Source organism: Colossoma macropomum, unplaced genomic scaffold, assembly GCF_904425465.1.
Source record: "Colossoma macropomum unplaced genomic scaffold, Colossoma_macropomum, whole genome shotgun sequence".
Classification (NCBI taxonomy): domain Eukaryota; kingdom Metazoa; phylum Chordata; class Actinopteri; order Characiformes; family Serrasalmidae; genus Colossoma; species Colossoma macropomum.
Window position 1 is genome coordinate 30,769,461 of NW_023494794.1, and position 25,435 is coordinate 30,794,895.

The 25,435-nt window shown below is 49.9% G+C and overlaps 2 protein-coding genes across 2 annotated transcripts in view; one reads left to right on the forward strand and one right to left on the reverse strand.

Moving 5' to 3' along the window:
• Positions 1–3,521: 3,521 nt before the first annotated feature.
• Positions 3,522–21,685, reverse strand: slc25a35 (solute carrier family 25 member 35). Its single transcript, XM_036580884.1, has 5 exons — positions 21,040–21,685; positions 20,084–20,149; positions 8,602–8,754; positions 4,594–4,728; positions 3,522–4,481 (listed from the first exon to the last, which is right to left on the reverse strand). The coding sequence occupies exons 1-5, from the start codon at positions 21,409–21,411 to the stop codon at positions 4,308–4,310; spliced, it is 900 nt and encodes a 299-aa protein (XP_036436777.1). The 5' UTR covers positions 21,412–21,685; the 3' UTR covers positions 3,522–4,307.
• A 3,184-nt stretch (positions 21,686–24,869) lies between these two features.
• The window catches only part of LOC118815139 (macrophage-capping protein-like), a 27,647-nt gene continuing 27,081 nt past the window's right edge, over positions 24,870–25,435 (forward strand). Inside the window, exon 1 of the mRNA XM_036581076.1 lies at positions 24,870–24,956. The gene's annotated coding sequence lies outside the window, so the exon portion shown is untranslated. The remainder of the gene's footprint in view (positions 24,957–25,435) is intronic.

A 25,435-nucleotide genomic window follows, 5' to 3' on the forward strand; every position in this document is an offset into this window, starting at 1 on the left:
GACTAAAACTTTTGCACAGTGTTGTATGTGCAGGTTTTGGTCATCAGTTCAGTGAAGGAGCTGCTCCGTCCCACACAGTCTGAGTTTCCTCATTCATTCATTCCAGAATTCCGTAATCGGTGTAATTCCGTAACAGCAGCAGTGTGAGGTGATTTATAAGAACAATAAATACAGAAACTTCAGAAACATCTCAAATGAAAAAAACTATGATCAGGATTGTGTTGATCAGCAATCATTATTACTATTATTATTGTTATTATAATTATTATTATTATTCTGTTTAAACTGTGTTATTAATCACTTTAGTGTGATGAGAATGATCTGTGTGGTGAATGTAGATCTCAGAGCAGCGCTGAGAGGGGTTGGTGTGTGTGTGTGTGAGAGTCTGTGTCTGTGTGTGAGAGTGTGTGTGTCTGTGTGAGGGTGTGTCTGTGTGTGAGAGTGTGTCTCTGTGTGATAGTGCGTGTGTGTGTCTGTATGTGAGAGTGTGTGTGTCTGTGTGAGGGTGTGTCTGTGTGTGTGAGTGTGTGTGTCTGTGTGTGAGAGTGTGTGTGAGTGTGTGTGTGTGTGTGTGTGTGTGAGAGTGTGTGTGTGTGTGTGAGTGTCTGTGTGTGTGTGAGAGTGTGTGTGTGTGTGAGTGTGTGTGTGTGTCTGTGTGTGTGTGTGAGTGTGTGTGTCTGTGTGTGAGAGTGTGTGTGAGTGTGTGTGTGTGTGTGTGAGAGTGTGTGTGTGTGTGTGTGTGAGAGTGTGTGTGTGTGAGTGTCTGTGTGTGTGTGTGTGAGAGTGTGTGTGTGTGTGAGTGTGTGTGAGAGTGTGTGTGTGTGTCTGTGTGTGTGTGAGAGTGTGTGTGTGTGTGTGTGTGTGTGTGAGAGTGTGTGTGTGTGTCTGTGTGAGAGTGTGTGTGTGTGTGAGTGTCTGTGTGTGTGTGTGTGAGAGTGTGTGAGTGTGTGTGAGAGTGTGTGTGTGTGTCTGTGTGTGTGTGTGAGAGTGTGTGTGTGTGTCTGTGTGAGAGTGTGTGTGTGTGTGAGTGTGTGTGTGTGTGTGAGAGTGTGTGAGTGTGTGTGTGTGTCTGTGTGAGAGTGTGTGTGTGTGTGAGTGTCTGTGTGTGTGTGTGTGAGAGTGTGTGTGTGTGTGAGTGTGTGTGTGTGTGAGTGTCTGTGTGTGTGTGTGTGAGAGTGTGTGTGTGTGTGAGTGTGTGTGTGTGTGTGTGTGTGTGTGAGTGTGTGTTTGTTAGGAGTGTCTGATCTTTTTCACTGATTTTCTTCTTATTTAACTGAAGAAATGTTTCCACTCACTGAAAGTTTATCAGATAAAGCGATAAAAAGCTTCATAATCAGAAGGAAAAGAGCTTCTCAGCTTCTCTGGTCTGAAGCGTCTCTTCTGCTCTGAGATCAGTGTTTTCTGTTAATGACAAAATAAACTAAGTTAACTAAACCAACCCTGAAAATCCACACCTGCTGGTTCTGTGCTGTGTTCTGTCTGGTTAGCGTTAGCATGCTAAAGGCTCATTTATGCTCAGCGTTAAACACAGACACAGACGGAGCTTCTGTCTGATTCTGCGTTCATATCGTCTGTGTTTGCTCTCTGAAAGCTTACGGATACGGGCAGAACGGAGCAGTACCACCAGAGACCGTCTGGGGGCAGCGTAGCCAATAGTTCACGCCTATAAATGAGCCTTTAAACTCACTTCAGCTCCTCAGAACTGCAGCAGAAACATCGACATATCAGTGTAGATCACAGAACTCAGACACACAGCCGCTATTCATCATAGTGTTAGTGTTAGTGCTCTGTAGCTAATAGTGAGAATAAGCAGCACTGATTTAACTGTAAACAGAACTACAGTCCTGTGTGTGTGTGTGTGTTTACTGCAGCTGATCAGAGGAGGCAGTTCTCCGTCTCTCTCAAACATTCCAGCGAGTTTTATGTTTGTGTTTTATCAATAAAGCAGAACTTTAATGAGTGATGAGAATCTGATACTGAATATACAGTCGAGCTCTGCGGATCAGAACAGCCGAACACACGACAGTGATCGTCAGGAAGGACAACGGGCCTCACGTTCCTCATCATTCAGAATCGAACACTGTCTTTAGCCCTTTTGGAGCTGGATTGGTGTCACCTCTGGACGTGCTGTAATCTGAGTGATTATCAGTGAGATCAGTGACTTTAATCCAGTGTGAATCTGCAGTGTCTGTAGTTTATACAGTCTGACAGTAATAATTCCAGAGTAAATTACCTCCTATAACTCTGAGCTCCTCAGTAATAACAGTCCTGCTCGAATCATCATCTCAGTAACGTAATAACAAAACCGGCTGATAGAAAACAGACGAGGCTGAAGTCGTTTCTTATTCACCAGCTTCTTGTTCTAATGTATCCGTTCCACCTTAAATGGTGCAGCAGTTACTGGAACGAGGAAATTCAAACAAGCTGGTGAAAAAGAAACAACTTCAACCTCAGAAAATGGCGCCTCCTTTTATTTCCTTTTGTGCGAGCTAAATTAATTTTAGCATGTGTGCTAATTTTAGCCGCTAATTTTAACAGCTAAAATGGAGCTCGATTTGACCCTCAATCCTCAAGATCATGACGAGACTGGAACCACAACACTTTTAGTGATGGCCGTAGTACAAAGAGAAGGCAAATAATTTTTTTTTTATTATTAATTTTTACCCAATTTTCTCCCCAATTTAGTCGTTTCCAATTCCACTCGCTATTTAGGACTCCCCCAATCACACGATACTACCAGCGCTAGGAGAGTGAAGGCGAGCACAGGCTTCCTCCGAGACCTGTGAAACCAGCCACCGCATCTTTTCAAACTGCTGCTCACTCAACGTCATTGTACAGCTGAACGCACTCGGAGAGCATCGCGTGGAGTGATGGGGGGGGGGGCTTGTACCCTCCTGATGACAGAGACACTGCTTAGACAGTCGCGCCACTCGGGAGCCCCCAGGAACATGAATTTGAAAGCTCCTCTCGGTGCGTTTTCTGTCCTGTTTGGTCAGATGAATGAACCCACATTACTAGCCTAATGCTAATCTAATTGCTGTTTAGCTACACAGTGTGTTGATGTTTTATAACAGTGCGGCATCCGTTACACAATGCTGACATAAACGCCCGCGTGATGATGTTTGGATCCGGGCTATTTGGGGTAACTTGGGGAAATTAGAGATTCTTTATCCTGGAAGAATCAGCCAGGCAAATTACACATAGACTACATTACTGACCTCTGGTCAAACTACTCCAGCTCCAGCAGGACTGTACAGATCTCTGTTTTCTGGGCCCTCAGAGGGTTTCAGAACGCAGAAGGTGAGATGATCACGATATGAGAGATTACAACAGAGGGAAGTCCTCTGGATGTCTCTGGCCACCAGCGGTCAAAATGAGGATCAAAATCTCAGAGTTTTGTTTGTTTTTTTTACGTTAAGCTGCACCGCCTGGCCAAAAAAGTCTGACATGTCGTTGGACCCTTTTAGCTTTGATTACGGTGGGAATTCGGTGTGGCGCTGTTTTCACAACCTCACGCAACATTTATTTCCAGAGCTGCTTTTATTTTCTTGTATTGACGGTGGGACAGTCGACCTGCTTCCTAAAGTCTCATCCAGCTCATCCCAGAGACCCTCAGTGGGGTTCAGGTCAGGACTCTGTGGTGTGTAAATGACCCCTCACATTCGCTGAGCCGCACTTCCACAATCTGCACTCAAGGAATTTCTGCATCATCTTGGAATATCTCTGCAACATCAGGTGACAAAAAGTCCACTGATGGGAGAACTGACCGACAGACAGCGCTCACAATCTCACTCTGTGTGTGTGGTCAGTAGCCATATTTGTGATCAGTAGCCGTATTTGTGGTCAGTAACTGTGGTCAGTAGCCATATGTGTGGTCAATAACTGTGGTCAGCAGCTGTGTGTGTGGTCAGTAGCCATATGTGTAGTCAGTAACTGTGGTGAATAGCCATGCGTGTGGCCAGTACCTGTGTGTTCAGTAGCTGTATGTGTGGTCAGTAACTGTGTTGAGTAGCTGTATGTGTGGTCAGTAACTGTGTGTTCAGTAGCCGTATGTGTGGTCAGTAACTGTGGTGAATAGCCATGTGTGTGGCCAGTACCTGTGTGTTCAGTAGCTCTATGTGTGGTCAGTAACTGTGTGTTGTGTAGCTGTATGTGTGGTCAGTAACTGTGTGTTGAGTAGCTGTATGTGTGGTCAGTAACTGTGTTCAGTAGCCATATGTGTGTTCAGTAGCTGTGGTCAGTAGCCGTATGTGTGGTCAGTAGCCATGTGTGTGGTCAGTAGCCGTGTGTGTGGTCAGTAATTGTGGTCAGTAGCCGTATGTGTGGTAGATGTAGCGAAGCTGATCCCAGAACAGCAGGGAGAGGATGGTGTGAGGGCCGAGTCTGAAGTACGAGGCTCCAAGTCCTTTATACAGTCCAGTTAAGCCCTCCGTCCGCAGAGTTCTGGAAAAACAGTCCACAAAGCCGCGGTACAGCCGGCCCTGCAATACGGACACAGCACTGACCTTCAGCAGGACCTGATCAGCTGCAGTACATCTGTAATCCATAATATACCTGACCTATAATCAATAATAAACCTGAAATTAATCTCACCTGGCCCAGGTGGTCGACTGGCTGGTTATAGAGTCGTGTGCTGACCACATCAAACGGAGTCATGGCCAAAACCACAACAACACTGCTGACCATTCCAGCACTGAGGGCCACCAACCAGCTGTCCTCAGAAAACATCTGCAGAGATAAAATGAAGAGTTTTAATACTCTGTAATGTTCTAAATGTTAATTCTTCTTGTTCCTTTTGATGATGCTTTGGCAATACTGTAACTGAATATGGTCATACCAATAAAGCTTATTGCATTGAATTGAGAGAGAGAGAGAGAGAGAGAGAGAGAGAGAGAGAGATACGGAGAGAGAGACAGAAAAAGACAAACAAAATCACAGAGTAAAATGCAGTGTTATCTGGCCCTAAATACACAGTACACTGTGGCAGAGACCCTGAGCACAGTGACTGATCTGAGACTGAGGACCACCCTGACGAGGTACAGACTCAGTCAGCATAGTGTGGCTGTCGAGACCGTCAGGCACAGGAGATCCTGGCTGCCTCAGGAGAAAAGAACATGCCAGCAGTGTGAACTGAATAAAACAGAGACAGAGCTGCACTTCCTGACTGAGCACCCGAAATTCACTGAGATCCGCAAAGAGTTCTTCACAAACATCAACAACAAACATCCCACATTTACCAGCCTCTCTAACACAGAGACACCGCCGTATCTGTTAGGGAGCACAGAGAGAGCTGCACACTCAGCTCAGTACACCCTGACCTGCCACCGCGAGAGGGACAGTGAGTGACCATGTCTCATACACACACACACACACACACACACACACACATACACAAACACACACACATATACATGTTTGTTTTTCAAGTATTGATTATTGTTATATTTTATTGTATCCTGGCTTTTTAAAATTACAGCTCTACAACTTAGCAATTTTGCAATGTTTAACGTGTTAAGATGAAAGTTTTTTTTTTTTGTTTAATTCCTAGAATCTAATGTTCACCTTAAATCATTGATTTCTGTTTATAAATCTCTGGTAAGCTTTGGCAATACAAATGTAGCATATTTGTCATGCCAATAAAGCACCTTGAATTGAATTGAATTGACAGAGAGATACAGAGAGAGAGAGGGAGAGAGAGAGAGAGATACAGAGAGAGAGAGAGAGACAGAGAGATACAGAGAGAGAGAGAGAGAGAGAGATACAGAGAGAGAGAGATACAGAGAGAGAGAGAGAGAGAGAGAGAGAGAGAGAGAGAGAGAGATACAGAGAGAGAGAGAGAGAGAGAGAGAGAGATACAGAGAGAGAGAGAGATACAGAGAGAGAGAGAGAGAGATACAGAGAGAGAGAGATACAGAGAGAGATACAGAGAGAGAGAGAGAGAGATACAGAGAGAGAGAGAGATACAGAGAGAGAGAGAGAGAGATACAGAGAGAGAGAGAGATACAGAGAGAGAGAGAGAGAGACTATTTTCAATCATCAACATTCCATATAAACTCAGAAGACTCGTGTAGGTTCACTGGTGGTTCTGGATAGTAAATAAAATGTCTATATTTGTGTTGTAGTCATGGCGACCCCTGGTTCCTATCACCACCACTGTAAAGACATCTGAACCATTTCACACCAAACCACTCTGAACCTCTCTGATTACACCTCCATGGTTGAATTTTATAGGAATTTTGAAAAATTGGTGTAATTCCCCTTTAAATGAACAGTAGTCTAGCACTGAAATTCTAGTACTCTTACTTGACTGTATAGAACCTGGTCTTACAGTTGTAACAACTGTAGAACCCTTTTGGGTGCTATACAGAACCCTTTTCAAAAGGTGCTATATAGAACTATTTACAGCACATTCTCCATCAATTTGAAGAACCATTTCACCATGCAAAGGGTTCTTTGTGGGTTCATGGTTCTAAATAAAACCATTTTCTATGAAGAACCGTTTTGCTTAAGCATATACTGTTTCATATGGATGGATAAAAGCTGAGAGCCGGAGTGTGTGGTATGATAACAGAACCTGGAGCTGTCCATCTGCGGATCGTGTGGTCAGCTCTGACCTAAAGCTGGACGTTCTGTCCTTTCGTAACTTTTCCGGTTCCTTCATTATCGTACAGTCAGCTGTGCGTTTCGTAATCTGTGCAGAACATGCTGAGTGTATAAAGTCCTGAGTGTGTAGATCATCCAGAAACAGGAACTATACTAAAGAACTCCCAGCTGAGGTTCCGTATGAGAACGGTTCCCTGATCAGCCGGATCTGCGCAGACGAGCCGAAACTCGTGCTGCGGTAAAACTGTCAGGACCAGAACCGCTGAAGTTCTGAGGAGCTTATGGAGCTTCAGTGGAGCTTCAGTGGAGCTTCAGCATCTCTCAGCGCCGGAGCTGCAGACCGTTTGACTCTGACCGGCTCTTTCTGGGATTCTTTCAGTCTAAAACAAACACTAAAGCTCAAAATCAGAGACGGGTTCGGTCACAAAGCGGCGCAACGTCAACAACAAAACAGACAGAACTAAACACAGAAAAACGAATTAATGACTGAACAGAAACGGATAAAATGAAACTGAGTGAAAGTGGAGCCCTGTACTACCTAATATAGAGAACACTTTAATCATGCAAAGGGTTCTTTGAGTGTTCATGGTTCTATATAGAACTGTTTTCTTTACTAAAGAACTACTGAAGAACCCTCTTTTTTTAAGGATGTACTCGAGTAGAATTTAAATATGATCTGAAAGCACTATGAGTGCAAATCCTCAGTGTTTTACTGAAGTTCCTGTAAATCAGAGCTCAGTTTAAGGTTTTTACTGGGTGATTCAGAAACAGGAAATGAGCTCCAACTTCCTCTACACAGTTCTTCACCGTCACTGAAACAGAACTGACCTCCTTATTATTATTGCTGAAACTGTTTACTGTCAGAAAAACACGACTACACTGTAAATTAATAACCCAGAGCTTCTTAAAGATCAACACTGACTGATTTATTTGAAGACTGTATGAAATCAATCAGCTTTGAGAAACTGGTTACAGAATCATATTTAGACAAATCAGCTGATTATCTAGAACGCTCACAGTGAAATAAGAAACTTCCTGAGACACTGAAAACTTTTAGAGCTCCTCACTTTGAAAGAAGACAGTAAAAATGAATTTGCTTATTTTGAGAATTTAAGTCTCTTTTTATGATCTTAAACAATATTGAAAACATCGCACTGTTAAAATGAGTGTGTTGAAATTTCGTTTTTCATAGTGAAGAACTTCAAACTGATTTATCTCACACATGGATCAATGACCAGGTTTTCAAAAATGACCTTTTTTAAAAATCTTATTAAAAAGGACATTATGCACATGTTTACATCTGCATTTCTGTATCTGATTTTCTACACTAAATACAGTGAGTCTTAGGCATGACTCAAGGCATTGAACCATAAAGGTCACTTGGGGTCTTTATGGTGCAATACTCTGACCCCTCTTTTGTAAAAGCATGTCGAAATAAAAGTCCTTTGTTTTTGGTTGTGACATTTGAGGAAATAAGAAGTTGTGGAAAAATGTTTTTTCAGAGAGTTCAGCACTTCTAGTTATTTTGCATATTTTTATTTTAATTTTAAGTTTAACATAAAATCATGCCAAACTATTTTATTTAGACTTTTATAACTAAATGACGTTTTTAATAGTTTACTTAATCAGCATATATTGTTGGACGTTTTCACCACCTGACATTTTTGGACTTTTGGACGCAAAAATAAACTAAAATGAATTTTATATGGATGAACTGATGAATTTTATCTAGATTAATTTTTATGGTTTCACATAAAAGAGATATTGTTGAATAATTTGATGTATGTATTTATTAAATTATTTTAGGGAAAATAATAGGCATCACATCACTGACCCACATACAAAATCTAGCCTGTCTGTTTTTAATTCATCTGTTTGGAGTTAATAAAGCAGTTTATCATCATTTTATTCATTTTAATTGGACAGTTTAATTCAGTGTTCAACTGAGTAATAAAGCATTTCAGTGACATATTCAGTGAACGTTGTGCGCAGACGTACCTGCAGGTCAGTAATCAACTCTCTGCAGGTGCTGAAAGTGCACAGTTGAGCCGCTGACCCCACACTGACCCTCGGCACCGCGGCACTGGAGCCGCGCCACAATCCCATAATGCCGTGCTGTTGGTGAATCGCCACCAGTGCGTGCATCATTCCCTGCAGGAGGGCATACGAGCCACAGTTACATTAAAGTTCATTAAAACAATTCAAATCCCACCAGTTTCCCCACCGACTGTTTGCTTCTTCAGTTTTAGCGCTGGTGCTACGACACTAATGTAGCTAGTGTAGCTAACAGGTAAGGGAAGCTAACACCCTGATTAGCATGGCATTAACTGCATGGCTAAATCATCACACACTCGCCTCACTTAGCACTCCAGGAGTTTTTGGACTGTAACTGCTGCATCATTTAAGGTGGAACATTCAAATAAGAATCTGGTGAGCAGGGAGGCCAAATTCAGCTCTGCGCCTCAGACCGAGTGGAGCTGTTCTGTATCTCTAACTGAGGCGGTTTGGTATCTGACACTGTTATCTGTAAACAGGCCCAGCTGCATTTCTGTGTTTACAGATAACAGAATCACACAGCAGGTTTTTAGCTTTTATTCGTTGTAGAAGCGAAAAGCTCAGCAGACACACAAAGCTACTATGATCCTGGTGAGCAGGCGGGTTCTTCACACGATCAACCTCCTCCATTTCATTTATCCTCCCTCGCGCCCTACACACCTCCCCTACACACCTCCCCTACACACCTCCCACTACACGCCTTCCCTTACACGCCTCCCCTACACACTCCCCCTACACATCTCCCCTACACACCTCCCACTACACGCCTTCCCCTACACGCCTTCCCTTACACGCCTCCCCTACACACTCCCCCTACACATCTCCCCTACACACCTCCCCTACACACCTCCCCTACACACCTCCCCTACACACCTCCCACTACACGCCTTCCCTTACACGCCTCCCCTACACACCTCCCCTACACACCTCCCACTACACGCCTTCCCTTACACGCCTCCCCTACACATTCCCCCCTACACACCTCCCCTACACACCTCCCCTACACACCTCCCACTACACGCCTTCCCTTACACGCCTCCCCTACACACTCCCCCTACACATCTCCCCTACACACCTCCCACTACACGCCTTCCCCTACACGCCTTCCCTTACACGCCTCCCCTACACACTCCCCCTACACATCTCCCCTACACACCTCCCCTACACACCTCCCCTACACACCTCCCACTACACGCCTTCCCTTACACGCCTCCCCTACACACTCCCCCTACACATCTCCCCTACACACCTCCCACTACACGCCTTCCCCTACACGCCTTCCCTTACACGCCTCCCCTACACACTCCCCCTACACATCTCCCCTACACACCTCCCCTACACACCTCCCCTACACACCTCCCCTACACACCTCCCACTACACGCCTTCCCTTACACGCCTCCCCTACACACCTCCCCTACACACCTCCCACTACACGCCTTCCCTTACACGCCTCCCCTACACATTCCCCCCTACACACCTCCCCTACACACCTCCCCTACACACCTCCCACTACACGCCTTCCCTTACACGCCTCCCCTACACACTCCCCCTACACATCTCCCCTACACACCTCCCACTACACGCCTTCCCCTACACGCCTTCCCTTACACGCCTCCCCTACACACTCCCCCTACACATCTCCCCTACACACCTCCCCTACACACCTCCCCTACACACCTCCCACTACACGCCTTCCCTTACACGCCTCCCCTACACACTCCCCCTACACATCTCCCCTACACACCTCCCACTACACGCCTTCCCTTACACACCTCCCACTACACACCTCCCACTACACACCTCCCCTACACATCTCCCCTACACACGTCCCACTACACGCCTTCCCTTACACGCCTCCCCTACACACTCCCCCTACACACCTCCCCTACACGCCTCCCCTACACACCCCCCTACACACCACCTCTACACACCTCCCACTACACACCCCCCCACACACCGACTCTACACACCTCCCACTACACACCCCCACTGCAAACCTCCCCCTACACACCTCCACTACAAACCTCCCCTACACACCTCCCACTACACATCTCCCATACACACACACCTCCTACAAACCTCCCGTACACACCTCCCCCTACAGATTTCCCCTACACACCTCTCCTACAAACCTTCGCTACACACCTCACCCTACACACCTCCCACTACACACCTCTCCTACACACCTCCCCTACACATTTCCCCTACACATCTCTTCTGCACACCTCCCCTACAGACCTCCCCCTACAAACCTCCCCTACACACTCCCCCTACACACCTTCCCTACACGTTTCCCCTACACACCTCCCCCTACACACCTTCCCTTACACGCCTCCCCTACACACTCCCCCTACACACCTCAACTACACACCTCCCCTACACACCCCTCTACACACCTCCCCCTAAACGCCTCCCCTACACACCTCCTCCTACACACCTCCCCTACACACCTCCACTACACACCTCCCCTACACACCCCTCTACACACCTCTCCCTACACACCTCCACTACACACCTCCCCTACACACTCCCCTACACACCCCCACTACACACCTCCCCACTACACACCTCCACTACACACCTCGCCTACACACATCCCCTACACACCCCCAGTACACACCTCCCCTACACGCCTCCACTAGACACCTCCCCTACACACCCCCTACACACACCGCTACACACCTCCCCTACACACCCCTCTACACAACTCTCCTACACGCCTCCCCTACGCGCCTCCCCTACACACCTCCCACTACACACCTCCACTACACACCCCCTTTACACACCACCCCTACACACCTCCCCTACACACCCCACTACACACCTCCCACTACACACCCCCCCACACACCGACTCTACACACCTCCCACTACACACCCCCACTGCAAACCTCCCCCTACACACCTCCCCTACACACCTCCACTACACACCTCCTCTACACACCTCCCACTACACACCTCCCCTACACACACACCTCCTACAAACCTCCCGTACACACCTCCCCCTACACACCTCCCCTACACACCTCCCCTACACACCCCCACTACACATCTCCCCTACACACCTCCCCCTACACACCTCCCCTACACACCTCCCCCTACAGATTTCCCCTACACACCTCTCCTACAAACCTTCGCTACACACCTGCACTACACACCTCACCCTACACACCTCCCACTACACACCTCTCCTACACACCTCCCCTACACATTTCCCCTACACACCTCTTCTGCACACCTCCCCTACAGACCTCCCCCTACAAACCTCCCCTACACACTCCCCCTACATGCCTCCCCTACACGCTTCCCCTACACGCCTCCCCTACACACTCCCCCTACACACCTCCCCTACACGTTTCCCCTACACACCTCCCCCTACACACGTTCCCTTACACGCCTCCCCTACACACTCCCCCTACACACCTCAACTACACACCTCCCCTACACACCCCTCTACACACCTCCCCTACACACCTCCCCTACACACCTCCTCCTACACACCTCCCCCTACACACCTCCACTACACACCTCCCCTACACACCCCTCTACACACCTCTCCCTACACACCTCCACTACACACCTCCCCTACACACCCCCTACACACCCCCACTACACACCTCCCCTACACACCTCCCCTACACACCCCACTACACACCTCCCCCTACACATTTCCCACTACACACCTCCCCTACACCTCCCCTACACACCCCCTCTACACACCTCCCCTACACACCCCCACTACACACCTCCCCTACACACACCCCCTAAACACCTCCCCTACACATTTCCCCTAAACACCTCCCTTACACCTCCCCTACACACCCCCACTACACACCTTCCATACACACCCCCCTACACACCTCCCCCTACACACCTCCCCTACACACATCCCCTACACACCCCCCTACACACCCCCAGTACACACCTCCCCTACACGCCTCCACTAGACACCTCCCCTACACACCCCCTACACACACCCCTACACACCCCCTCTACAAACCTCCCCTACACAACTCTCCTACACCCCTCCCCTACACATCTCCCACTACACACCTCCCCTACACACCCCCCTACACACCTCCCCCACACACCTCTCCCTACACACCTCCCCTACACACCTCCACTACACACCTCCCCTACACGCCTCCCCTACACACCTCCACTAAACACCTCCACTACACAGCCCCTTTACACACCACCCCCTGCACACCTCCCCTACACACCCCACTACACACCTCCCCCTACACATTTCCCACTACACACCTCCCTTACACCTCCCCTACACACCCCTCTACACACCTCCCCTACACACCCCCACTACACACCTCCCCTACACACACCCCCTAAACACCTCCCCCTACACATTTCCCCTAAACACCTCCCTTACACCTCCCCTACACACCCCCTACACACCTCCCCCTACACACCTCCCCTACACACCTCCCCCTACACACTCACAGGCGATTTGGTATCTGACACTGTTATCTGTAAACAGGCTCAGCAGCATTTCTGTGTTTACAGATAACAGAATCACACAGCAGGTTTTTAGCTTTTATTTGTTGTAGAAGCGAAAAGCTCAGCAGACACACAAAGCTACTATGATCCTCGTGTACACACCTCCCACTACACACCTCTCCTACACACCTCCCCTACACATTTCCCCTACACACCTCTCCTACACACCTCCCCTACACCCCCCTACACACCTCCCACTACACACCTCTCCTACACACCTCCCCTACACATTTCACCTACACACCTCTCCTACACACTCCCCCTACACACCTCCCCTACACCCCCCTACACACCTCCCCTACACACTTCCCCTACACACCTCCCCTACACCCCCCCTACACACCCCCTACACACCTCCCCTACATGTTTCCCCTACACACCTCACCCTACACACCTTCCCTTACACGCCTCCCCTACACACCTCCCCTACACACTCCACCTACACGTCTCCCCTACACGCCTCCCCTACACACTCCCCCTACAAGCCTCCCCTACAAACTCCCCCTACACACCTCCCGTACACACCTCTCCTACATGCTTCACATACCCACCTCCCCTACACACCTCCTCTACACACCTCCCCTACGCACCCCCTCTACACACCTCCCCTACACACCTCCCCTACACACCCCCTCTACACACCTGCCCTACACAGTCCCCCTACACACCTTCCCTACACGTTTCCCCTACACACCTCCCCCTACACACCTTCCCTTACACGCCTCCCCTACACACTCCCCCTACACACCTCAACTACACACCTCCCCTACACACCCCTCTACACACCTCCCCCTAAACGCCTCCCCTACACACCTCCTCCTACACACCTCCCCTACACACCTCCACTACACACCTCCCCTACACACCCCTCTACACACCTCTCCCTACACACCTCCACTACACACCTCCCCTACACACCCCCTCTACACCCCCACTACACACCTCCCCACTACACACCTCCACTACACACCTCGCCTACACACATCCCCTACACACCCCCAGTACACACCTCCCCTACACGCCTCCACTAGACACCTCCCCTACACACCCCCTACACACACCGCTACACACCTCCCCTACACACCCCTCTACACACCTCCCCCTACACAACTCTCCTACACGCCTCCCCTACGCGCCTCCCCTACACACCTCCCACTACACACCTCCCCTACACACCCCCCTACACACCTCCCCTACACAACTCCCCCTACACACCTCCCGTACACACCTCCCGTACACGCCTCCCCTATACACCTCCACTAAACACCTCCACTACACACCCCCTTTACACACCACCCCTACACACCTCCCCTACACACCCCACTACACACCTCCCACTACACACCCCCCCACACACCGACTCTACACACCTCCCACTACACACCCCCACTGCAAACCTCCCCCTACACACCTCCCCTACACACCTCCACTACACACCTCCTCTACACACCTCCCACTACACACCTCCCATACACACACACCTCCTACAAACCTCCCGTACACACCTCCCCCTACACACCTCCCCTACACACCCCCACTACACATCTCCCCTACACACCTCCCCCACACACCTCCCCCTACACACCCCCACTACACACACCCCCTACACACCTCCCCCTACACACCTCCCCTACACACCTCCCCCTACAGATTTCCCCTACACACCTCTCCTACAAACCTTCGCTACACACCTGCACTACACACCTCACCCTACACACCTCCCACTACACACCTCTCCTACACACCTCCCCTACACATTTCCCCTACACACCTCTTCTGCACACCTCCCCTACAGACCTCCCCCTACAAACCTCCCCTACACACTCCCCCTACATGCCTCCCCTACACGCTTCCCCTACACGCCTCCCCTACACACTCCCCCTACACACCTCCCCTACACGTTTCCCCTACACACCTCCCCCTACACACGTTCCCTTACACGCCTCCCCTACACACTCCCCCTACACACCTCAACTACACACCTCCCCTACACACCCCTCTACACACCTCCCCCTACACACCTCCCCTACACACCTCCTCCTACACACCTCCCCTACACACCTCCACTACACACCTCCCCTACACACCCCTCTACACACCTCTCCCTACACACCTCCACTACACACCTCCCCTACACACCCCCACTACACACCTCCCCTACACACCTCCCCTACACACCCCACTACACACCTCCCCCTACACATTTCCCACTACACACCTCCCCTACACCTCCCCTACACACCCCCTCTACACACCTCCCCTACACACCCCCACTACACACCTCCCCTACACACACCCCCTAAACACCTCCCCTACACATTTCCCCTAAACACCTCCCTTACACCTCCCTACACACCCCCACTACACACCTTCCATACACACCCCCCTACACACCTCCCCCTACACACCTCCCCTACACACATCCCCTACACACCCCCCCTACACACCCCCAGTACACACCTCCCCTACACGCCTCCACTAGACACCTCCCCTACACACCCCCTACACACACCCCTACACACCCCCTCTACAAACCTCCCCTACACAACTCTCCTACACCCCTCCCCTACACATCTCCCACTACACACCTCCCCTACACACCCCCCTACACACCTCCCCCACACACCTCTCCCTACACACCTCCCCTACACACCTCCACTACACACCTCCCCTACACGCCTCCCCTACACACCTCCACTAAACACCTCCACTACACAGCCCCTTTACACACCACCCCCTGCACACCTCCCCTACACACCCCACTACACACCTCCCCCTACACATTTCCCACTACACACCTCCCTTACACCTCCCCTACACACCCCCTCTACACACCTCCCCTACACACCCCCACTACACACCTCCCCTACACACACCCCCTAAACACCTCCCCCTACACATTTCCCCTAAACACCTCCCTTACACCTCCCCTACACACCCCCCCACTACACACCCCCCTACACACCTCCCCTTACACACCTCCCCTACACACCTCCCCCTACACACTCACAGGCGATTTGGTATCTGACACTGTTATCTGTAAACAGGCTCAGCAGCATTTCTGTGTTTACAGATAACAGAATCACACAGCAGGTTTTTAGCTTTTATTTGTTGTAGAAGCGAAAAGCTCAGCAGACACACAAAGCTACTATGATCCTCGTGTACACACCTCCCACTACACACCTCTCCTACACACCTCCCCTACACATTTCCCCTACACACCTCTCCTACACACCTCCCCTACACACCTCCCCTACACCCCCCTACACACCTCCCACTACACACCTCTCCTACACACCTCCCCTACACATTTCCCCTACACACCTCTCCTACACACTCCCCCTACACACCTCCCCTACACCCCCCTACACACCTCCCACTACACACCTCCCACTACACACCTCCCCTACACACTTCCCCTACACACCTCCCCTACACCCCCCCTACACACCCCCTACACACCTCCCCTACATGTTTCCCCTACACACCTCACCCTACACACCTTCCCTTACACGCCTCCCCTACACACCTCCCCTACACACTCCACCTACACGTCTCCCCTACACGCCTCCCCTACACACTCCCCCTACAAGCCTCCCCTACAAACTCCCCCTACACACCTCCCGTACACACCTCTCCTACATGCTTCACATACCCACCTCCCCTACACACCTCCCATACACAGTTCCCCTACACACCTCCCCTACGCACCCCCTCTACACACCTCCCCTACACACCTCCCCTACACACCCCCTCTACACACCTGCCCCACACACCCCCTCTACACACCTCCCCTTCACACCCCCACTACACACCTCCCCTACACACACCCCCCTACACACCTCCCCTACACATTTCCCCTACACACCTCCCCCTACACACCCCCTACACACCTCCCCAACACGTTTCCCCTATGCGCCTCCCCTACACATCTCCCCCTACACAGCTTCCCTTACATGCCTCCCCTACACACCTCCCCTACACACTCCCCCTACATGCCTCCCCAACACGTCTCCCCTAGACGCCTCCCCTACACGCTCCCCCTACACGCCTCCCCTACACACTCCCCTACACGCCTCCCCTACACGCCTCCCCTACACGTTTCCCCTATGCACCTCCCCTACACGTTTCCCCTACGCGCCTCCCCTACACGCCTTCCCTTACACGCCTCCCCTACACGCCTCCCCTACACACCTCCCCTACACACTCCCCCTACACACTCCCCTACACACTTCCCCTACACACTCCCCCTACACACTCCCCTACACACTTCCCCTACACACTCCACCTACACGCCTCTCCTACACACTCCACCTACACGCCTCCCTGACACACCTCCTCTACACACCTCCCCCTACACACCTCCGCTACACACCTCCCACTACACACTCCACCTACACGCCTCCCCTACACACTCCCCCTACACGCCTCCCCCTACACACCTCCCCTACACCCCTCCCCCTACACACCTCCCCTACACACCTCCCAGACACACCTCCCCTACACACCTCCCCCTACACACCTCCCCTACACACCTCCCCTACACACTCACAGGCGGTTTGGTATCTGACACTGTTATCTGTAAACAGGCCCAGCTGCATTTCTGTGTTTACAGATAACAGAATCACACAGCAGGTTTTTAGCTTTTATTCGGTGTAGAAGCGAAAAGCTCAGCAGACACACAAAGCTACTATGATCCTGGTGAGCAGGCGGGTTCTTCACACGATCAACCTCCTCCATTTCATTTATCCTCCCTCGCGCCCTACACACCTCCCCTACACACCTCCCACTACACGCCTTCCCTTACACACCTCCCACTACACACCTCCCCTACACATCTCCCCTACACACCTCCCACTACACGCCTTCCCTTACACACCTCCCACTACACACCTCCCCTACACATCTCCCCTACACACCTCCCACTACACACCTTCCCTTACACGCCTCCCCTACACATTCCCCCCTACACACCTCCCCTACACACCTCCCACTACACGCCTTCCCTTACACGCCTCCCCTACACACTCCCCCTACACACCTCCCCTACACATCTCCCCTACACACGTCCCACTACACGCCTTCCCTTACACGCCTCCCCTACACACTCCCCCTACACACCTCCCCTACACACCTCCCCTACACACCCCCCTACACACCACCTCTACACACCTCCCACTACACGCCTTCCCTTACACGCCTCCCCTACACATCTCCCCTACACACCTCCCCTACACACCTCCCACTACACGCCTTCCCTTACACACCTCCCCTACACACCTCCCCCTACACACCTCCCCTACACACCTCCCACTACACGCCTTCCCTTACACGCCTCCCCTACACACCTCCCCTACACACCTCCCCTACACACCTCCCACTACACGCCTTCCCTTACACGCCTCCCCTACATGCCTCCTCTACACGCCTCCCCTACACACTCCCCCTACACACCTCCCACTACACGCCTTCCCTTACACGCCTCCCCTACACACTCCCCCTACACGCCTCCCCTACACACCTCCTCTACACACCTCCCCTACACACCTCCCACTACGCAGCTCCCCTACACATCTCCCCTACACACACGCCCGTACACACCTCCGCTACACACCTCCCTACACACCTCCCCTACACACCTCCCACTACACACACCCCCCTACACACCTCCCACTACACACCCCCACTGCACACCTCCCCTACACACCTCCCACTACTCACCTCCCCTACACACACCCCCTACACACCTCCAACTACACACCTCCCCTACACACACCCCCTTACACACCTCCCCTACACACCTCCCACACACACACCCCTACACACCTCCCCTACACATCTCCCTACACACCTCCCCTACACACCCCCTCTACACACCTCCCCCTTCACACCTCCCCTACACACCTCCACTACACACCTCACCTACACACTCCCCCTACACACCTCCCCTACACACTCCCCCTACACGCCTCCCCTACACGCCTCCCCTGCACGCTTCCCCTGCACGCTTCCCCTACACACTCCCTCTACACGCCTCCCCTACACACTCCCCCTACATGTCTCCCCTACACGCCTCCCCTACACACTCCCACTACACGCCTCCCCTACACACTCCCCCTACACACCTCCCCAACACGTTTCCCCTACGTGCCTCCCCTACACATCTCCCCCTACACAGCTTCCCTTACATGCCTCCCCTACACACCTCCCCTACACACTCCCCCTACACACCTCCCCTACACACTTCCCCTACACACTCCACCTACACACCTCCCCTACACACTCCACCTACACGTCTCTCCTACACACTCCACCTACACGCCTCCCTGACACACCTTTTCTACACACCTCCCCCTACACGCCTCCCCTACACACTCCACCTACACGCCTCCCCTACACACCTCCCACTACACACTCCCACACGCCTCCCCCTACGCACCTCCCCTACACGTTTCCCCTACGCGCCTCCACTACACGCCTCCCCTTACACGCCTCCCCTACATGCCTCCCCACACGCCTCCCCTACACACTTCCCCTACACGCCTCCCCTACACAGTCCCCCTACACGCTTCCCCTACACACTCCACCTACACGCCTCCCCTACACACTCCACCTACACGCCTCCCCTACACACCTCCCACTACACGCCTCCCCTACACACCTCCCACTACACGCCTCCCCTACACACCTCCCACAACACGCCTCCCCTACACACTCCCCCTACACACTCCCCCTACACGCCTCCCCTACACGCCTCCCCTACACGCCTCCCCTACACACTCCCCCTATGGCGCGAAGGCAGCACAGGCAGTGCTGATTCAGGTGAGCGTGTTTCTGTGGTCAATTCCGCTACTGCAGCTCGGAGTTTCCTCACTGGACTGAACTGAAACTGAAACACACTGTAACTGACCCGGTGCTGATACTGGTGACCCACAGCGATGGTGGAGGTGGACTGGCTCTGCAGGTGAGTTTTGACCTGTGTAGACATAGAGGAAATCAGAGAGTGATCACATGACTCATCAAATCAGCAGAATATCTACAATAGTGGTCCAGAGGACCCCAGCCCTGCTCCTGGAGAACTGCCTTCCCACAGAGCCTGGTTCCAACCACAGTGGGCCACACCTGCTTCAGATAATACACCTCTTCCCAGGTCCCTGATTGGCTGGGTCAGGTGTATTATTTTTTAAAAGTCGCTCTGGATCAGAGCGTCTGCTACATGCTGTAAATGTGTATTAGAGTTCAGTGAGGGGCGGGGCAGCGTATTGGATACATGTTGGAACCAAGTTCTGTAGGAAGGTAGGTCCAGGACCAGGACTGGAGACCAGTGACCCACATCTGCCATCTACATCTACCATCATCTACCATTTCTCCACCATCGGCATGTAACATCTACCATTTGTCTATCATTCATCTTCAGTCTACATTTATTATTATTGACCTGCCACTCATATACCACCTACTGTCTTAAAAAGATGGTTCTCCAAGGGTTCTTTAGTAAAGCCAATGGTTCTATGGAGAATATGTTGCATATGGTTCTACATAGAACCTTTTTGAAAGTGGTTCCATGTAGCACCAAAAACGGTTCTGATACTGTTACGATGTCAAGCTCGTAAACCCTTTTTGGTGCTATATAGAACAATGTAGAACACGTTCTCCATCAGTCTGAAGACCCATTTTGCCGTGCAGAGACCCTTTAATCACGCACAGGCAGATGTGTGGATGAAGATGGCTTGGTAATATTATCATGAGCGTCATTATGATTATTAGTGACCCTGAGTGGCCTGTGACTGACCAGTCCAGCCTTCTGGAGGACTGAAAGCCTGGGGTCACAGCGCTGGAGAGCTGTAAGGTTCATCTCTCACTCACCAGGTATATCGGGCTGCCCATCACGGCGCCCACCACCCCGCTGAGCGCCCCGGCGGCGGTGCTCTTCGCCGCACTGACCCGGCCCTCCGTGTGGATGTATCCGGCGGACTCGATCAGGGCGTAGGAACCGAGCCGAACCCCGTTCATGAAGAACTGGTACATCATCCCGGCCAGCAGCCCCCGCTGCAGCCCACCCAGACCCTCCACGCGCCCGATGGTGTAGAAGGCGTGGAACACGTTCCGGTAGTGAACCCGGTAAGAGCCGCGGCTCTGCAGCTCTCCCTGCAGCTGCATTCGGGTCTTCACCACCTCCAGCGGGTTGGTGAACACACACGCGCCGCACGCGGCCACTCCGCCCAGCACGAAGTCCATCCTGCGCCCGGCTTGCCCGAGGCTAACAGGCTAACACCGAGCCGGAGCTAAAGCGCTGCCGCACCGCCGGCTCAGAGGAGGACAGACCGGCCAGCAGCGCACAGACCAGCCTGCCGGAGGCGGAGAGGTCCGCATTAAAACTGAGGGTCGCAGTAAAAGTAAAAACAATAAACAGTAAATAAACTGTTTTCGTCTCGTTTCGACCCTTTTAATCCTGCTCGCTATGCGGAATGTGTCAGGCAGGTCGTGCTGACCGTCATTATTAGTTTTCTTTTCACACCCGTATTCAGACAGACCCCGCCCCTCTTGCGCTCTCATTGGCTGATGGTGGATTCAGACAGGCAAGCACTCTGCCGTATTAGAACGCAAAAGTCCCGCCCTCCAGGCCCGTGATTGGCCAGTTGCTCTTCAACAGTCCGCTGTTTGGATGAGAAAAAATCAGAAATGATAATTTAATAATATTTAATAGTGTGTTTATAAATTGTTTAATAGATGTAAATGATGAATATGACTTCATTCACATGTTTATTTATGTTATTTAAAAGATCAGAACTACATAAAATACTTTAATTTAAAAAATCATCATCAGATCCCTCTGCAGTGACGTCATGTCAGCACTTCACTGATGTTTCTGCACCTTCTCATTAATATGCAACCATAAAGAGCTCCAGTGTGTTTTATAAACGCTGCTGTCCTGCTTGTCACTCTGAAACTACTAGCCAATCCCAGCGCCGGAGGGGCGGGGTTTTCCCTAACGCTTACCCCACCGGAATGCGGGTTGGAAATAAAATAATACGCGCTGCGCTTTGCATTCCACGCCCTCAGCTCAGCCTCTCATCCAATCAAAGCGCGGATTTCGCCTCAGGCCTCGTCACACCGTCTCTGATTGAACGACTGAAACACGAGGTTTAAATGCCCACTCGAATGAAAATGAGCTCCGCGGAAAATTAACACCAAATAACACAAGAGTCAAATAAAATCTCCACAAAACTACAAACTGCCGCTGATATTCAGGCTGCAGTTTAACTCTACACGGCTGTGTGTGAGTGTGTGTGTGTGAGTGTGTGTGTGTGTGTGTGTGTGTGTTTGTTTGAGTAATATTTAAGAGTAAATTCTCTGAATACTCTGATCGTCCTTCCGTTCCATCTTGAAACCTGAATTTAGTCCATATTTATAGATTACAGTATTCATATTAGACAGAAACATAATCATACATTAACATATATTAATACACAGTAATACCGTAATATAATAATACAGTAATAAACACAGTAATATAATAATAATACAGTAACACAGTAATGAAGTAACAGTAATACAGTAATAGAATAATAAACAGTAATATAATGATACAGTAATATATTAATACAGTAATACAGTAAAACAGTAATAAACACAGTGATACAATAATACAGTAATGCAGTAATACAGCGGCGCCCTCTGCTGGCGGTGGTGTGTTAGTACAGAAGATGTGAGTCTTGGGGTCACTGAGACGGTCAGGTCATATCCGACTCTCTACAGGGCTTTAAAAAATCCTCACTGATGTTGAGGCGCGCAAGCCTCACACACAAACACTTTCACTGTGGGTCATTAAAGTCCCCCAAACTGCACCATCTGCCCTGAACGAAACACGCCACACTCAGATTATACACACCAGCAGGAGCCCCGAGCAGCGGCTCTGATCCTGAAACCCAAACTACTGGACGCTGAGTTGAACATGTTTAGTGTTTATGATTCTCGATCGGAGCCCTGACTGACTGGGAGCAGATCAGAAGAGTAAAGACTGGATTATAGATGCTCTGCAGCTCAGGATCATCTGGAGGATCAGCGTTTAAGATCCCTCTGATATCAGGAGACATTCTGTGTTTGTCCTGAGGAACAAATCGGCCTCAAAATCAGCCCCATTATCCTGTAGTGGGCGAGGCATCAAGGAGGGCTGATAATGTTGCTCATAAACCGAACACCATTTGGTTGTAATACAGCTTTTTTACAGTATTGCAACAGTTTAATGCAGCAAACATGCTGCACCTTTCACATTTTTAAGTTCAATAAAATTGACTTACATTAAAAGTAAAGCAGGTTTTTTTTTCTTTCTCCTATAAAGTTACCATTTTGGAGATCTTAAAGGAAAAGTAACAAAAACTGCCTGTTTATTCTAATAAAGTCTGGACAGGCAGCTCAGTGTTCGCAACGATTAAATATGATATAAGATGTTTGTCGTAACTATTTTATTGTAAAGTTTTTTAAATCTGCCGTATGCGCAGCGCTTGCGTAACACAACAGAGTGTTCAACACATCACTGTTTATGTTTGCTAGCAGGGCTAAACGCAGCCCAGGCCTGAGGTTGTTCATCGCTGATTGGGTGAAGAAAGTTAATGTTAAGTGTCTGTTGAACCAGCAGGTGGCGCTCATGAGCTTATTAGAACACACCACTTTATCTCTGAGTCACAGCGACACAGCAGTGCTGTAAATTACTCAGTTTAACTGCATTTAAAATGCCGTATTTACACTGTGGTGAAATATTACCGCTGTCCTTCCCTTTATATCAAACACAGAACCAGTAGAGGGCACCGCGAGACAGTCCTCCATGAATGGAGCTACAGGTTTCTAGCAGGAACTTCATCAATTTCGGAAAGTAGAAGAATGTATTAGATTAAAAAGTAAAAGTAAACATGCAGTATCTTCTCTGCAGTAACAGGTTTTGGGCAGCTGGACGTTTATATTCTAAAGTTATGAGGTTATTAAGTTATGAACTAATGTTATAAAGTTTTGAGCTAACAGTGCTGATGCTGTGGTGAAAGAGCTGCGAGGGACTGATGTTCCAAAGCTTATTGGATATGGCTGTTATATATCAAGGAGATGTGCATCAAAGACTTGAGACTTTACTGTTTGTCCTTCACAAATAAGCTGAGAGGAAAGTCGAGGAGCTGCTGTTGGTTTATAACAGTGTAAAAGTTTAACAGCACTTTCACACAGAGTCACTCAGCGTGCAGGAGTGTTAGCACGCTGTTAGCACACTGTTAGCACGCTGTTAGCATGCTGTTAGCACGGATGTAGCACAGTTGACATTTCAGCTCCTAAAACACCTCATCATCATTCATCCTGTTAAAGAGCTAACGGCCTCTATCAGCTCTGTAACATTTAAACTTTATTCACAGTCAGCTCTGTAACATTTACACTTTATTCACAGTCAGCTCTGTAACATTTACACTTTATTCACAGTCAGCTCTGACAGTTGACCCCGTAAAGAACCCTGAAGAACTCTGAAGAACGCTGAAGAACCCTGAAGAGCTGCAGTGAGGCTGAAGTGAGGAGAGAGGAGGGCGAGGTGCTGTGGAGAAACGCTGAACATTACAGGAACTCAGCAGAGTGTGAAGAGAGAGGAAGAGAGAGAGAGAGAGAGAGAGGGAGGAAGAGAGAGAGAGAGGAAGACAGAGTTAAACAGCACACGCTCAACCAACCATCTCATTACCGCCTTGACGGTCACACATTCACAAAACATCTCAGTGTTCAGTTTAAACATCTACATCATCAACGTACTGCAGGTGAGCACTCAGCTGTTATTATTATCATTGTTATTGACATTACTACTACTATTATTATTATTATTATTATTATTATCATTATTATTGCTATTTATTTGCTTGTTTGTTTGGTGTCTGAAAGTCTGTTTTTTATGTATTTTTTAATTTTCCTCATTACAGTAAGCTTACGGTGAACTTTATTCGTTTGTGCGCATGTGAGAGACTTTTATTCTGTATTTTATTCTGTCATTAACAGATGCTCATTATTGACAAATAATTCTCAGCCTCATAAGCCCCGCCCCCTTTTAATCAGACCTGGTGTTTATTGTACATTAAGCTGCCACAGTTATCAGGGTTTTCTCAGTTTGATCCTGATTGGTGGGTTAAATCTGGAACTCAGTGGTCAGTTTTCTGCTCTGACGCGTATCAAGTCTCTCAGAACGACACTGTCCGCACTGTCTGCACTGTCCACACTGTCCACACTGTCTGCACTGTCTGCA

Bases quoted from the DNA above. Each gene is read 5' to 3' on its own strand.
- slc25a35 (XM_036580884.1), bottom strand. From the start codon at position 21,411: ATGGACTTCGTGCTGGGCGGAGTGGCCGCGTGCGGCGCGTGTGTGTTC. The intron at 20,150-21,039 runs GTGAGTGAGAGA...ATGTCTACACAG, and splicing joins TGGGCAGCCCGATATACCTG to GTCAAAACTCACCTGCAGAG. The intron at 4,482-4,593 runs GTGAGATTAATT...TCCGTATTGCAG, and splicing joins CAGTCGACCACCTGGGCCAG to GGCCGGCTGTACCGCGGCTT.